The 1,725-nt window shown below is 52.5% G+C and overlaps 1 protein-coding gene across 1 annotated transcript in view; it reads left to right on the top strand.

The window, feature by feature from the left end:
- Positions 1 to 1,725, top strand: part of LOC119591905 (transmembrane 7 superfamily member 3-like) — a gene marked incomplete in the record, with an annotated part of 17,025 nt that overhangs the window by 5,236 nt on the left and 10,064 nt on the right. The window contains 1 exon segment of the mRNA XM_037940658.1: positions 1,463 to 1,677. Within this exon segment, the coding sequence (XP_037796586.1) occupies positions 1,463 to 1,677 (215 nt within the window).

Below are 1,725 nucleotides of genomic sequence, written 5' to 3'. Positions count from 1 at the left end.
GATGTCCGTATCGAAGACGTACTTTGGAGGGCTTCCTTTTGCACTGCCACAATTCAAGCCAGTCCAGATAGCGGGGCCACTTTTACTCTTGGAAGCACTTCGATATATAGTGGCAAGAAACGTTGCAAGCTGGGCAGCACCCTTCCTCAGTTCATGGGGGCTTCAGTTGTCTGGTCCCAAGGCTTTTAACTTCCGTCTCATGAAGACTCATTGCTTGACCTCTTCGGGGGAGATGGCCGGTGGGTTTAATTTCTGATTTGCAAGTGAGGGAAGTATAGCTGTGCGGTCAAGTTCACGCACTTGCATCCTCTGTGAGAAGGAGGAAAGAATGCCAGCTTTGTCGTGACTAGATGCTGAGACATTTTCATCTGGCTTATACAGCAGTGGAATGCAATTGCGAGAGAGGAGGCTCTGTTGCTGTTTACTTCTGAGTCAACGGTTGCTAAGCTTCTCATTGAGATTTTGCCTCCATCGCTCAGTGACCCGTTTCTGAACGTGTTTCGTTCTCTTGCAAGCAGCTTTGCGGCTTAACTTGTTTTGAGTGGATGGGTTCTTTTGAAAACGATTCCTTGCTCAACTTTTCCCCATCAGCTGCAGGTTTACAGGCGTGTCCAAACCAGGGATGGTCTGATATTTTAATTCTATATGTTTCGTGAGGTTTGAAGCATTCCGTTCTTGCAGTTTCAGTAGTGTGTTAGCGAGTACGGCAGCCTGTGTGTTTAACAACTCCAATGAGAATGTTACCACACGTTTTCCAAAGCCTCGTGAAGCTTTGCCAACAGCCCTTGTCCCAGCGCCAAAGGGACCTTGCTAGAGCCTCCTCACAAGTGGTCTTCAGGCTAATCGTGCTGGGTATGGCATAATGATCGGAAAAGCCCACTGCGCCTGAACTGTGGAAGCTAACTGTTCTTTCGGGGAGGTCAATGGTGACGGGTTCCGGTGACGAGCATGAAGTGTGGGTGGCGAAGTCGTATTACAAGAAGATCCTCTACCGATCTTGCAAGAAGATGCTGGCTCATGCTCCTTACTATTTGGATGTTTTTGCAGGCGTACTGATGTCATATGCCGTCGAGGTAATTCTGCAAGAACATGGTGGGTTCAGCACCTTGCCATTGAGGCCTGTAACAGACACATGGAGTAAAGTTTCGTGGGTGGGGGAGCTCCAGACTCTCTCTTTCTCTCTTTCTTTCTCTCTTTCTCTCTCTCCCTCCCTCTCCTCTCCTCTCCTCTCCTCTCCCACCACCACCTCCCCCCCTTCCTCCTCCCCCTCTCCTCCCCCTCCGCCTCCCTCTCCCTCTACCTGTCTCCCCCTCTCTCTCCCCCACTCCCCCTCCCCCCCTCCTTCCTCACCCCTCCCCGTCTCTTCCCCCTTTCCCCCCCTCTCCCCTTCTTCCCCCCCTCTCCCCTTCTCTCTCCCCCTCTTCCTCTCTAACGATGCAAACCCACCTCCCTCCCTTTGCAGCTTCGATTTAGAGGACAATTTTGTCAACCACACCGACCCCGGGATGGTCGTCTTCCTGGAGGAGCCCACGAATAGCCCCGGGACTACCAGCACGACCGGGACAACCAACACGACAACGAAGGCAGCCACCACGACGACCAGACGCGTCTACCTCGCCAACTGCCATAACAACAACGTTTCCGTGCTGTTCATGGTCCGGAATTACTCCATGCACGGTGGGTGTTGGTTGTTCGTCGGGGGGGGGGGGTGAATAAGGCCTTGTT

Source organism: Penaeus monodon, chromosome 29 (genome assembly GCF_015228065.2).
Source record: "Penaeus monodon isolate SGIC_2016 chromosome 29, NSTDA_Pmon_1, whole genome shotgun sequence".
In the NCBI taxonomy this organism is placed as follows: domain Eukaryota; kingdom Metazoa; phylum Arthropoda; class Malacostraca; order Decapoda; family Penaeidae; genus Penaeus; species Penaeus monodon.
This window is presented reverse-complemented; position numbering and strand designations above follow the sequence as displayed.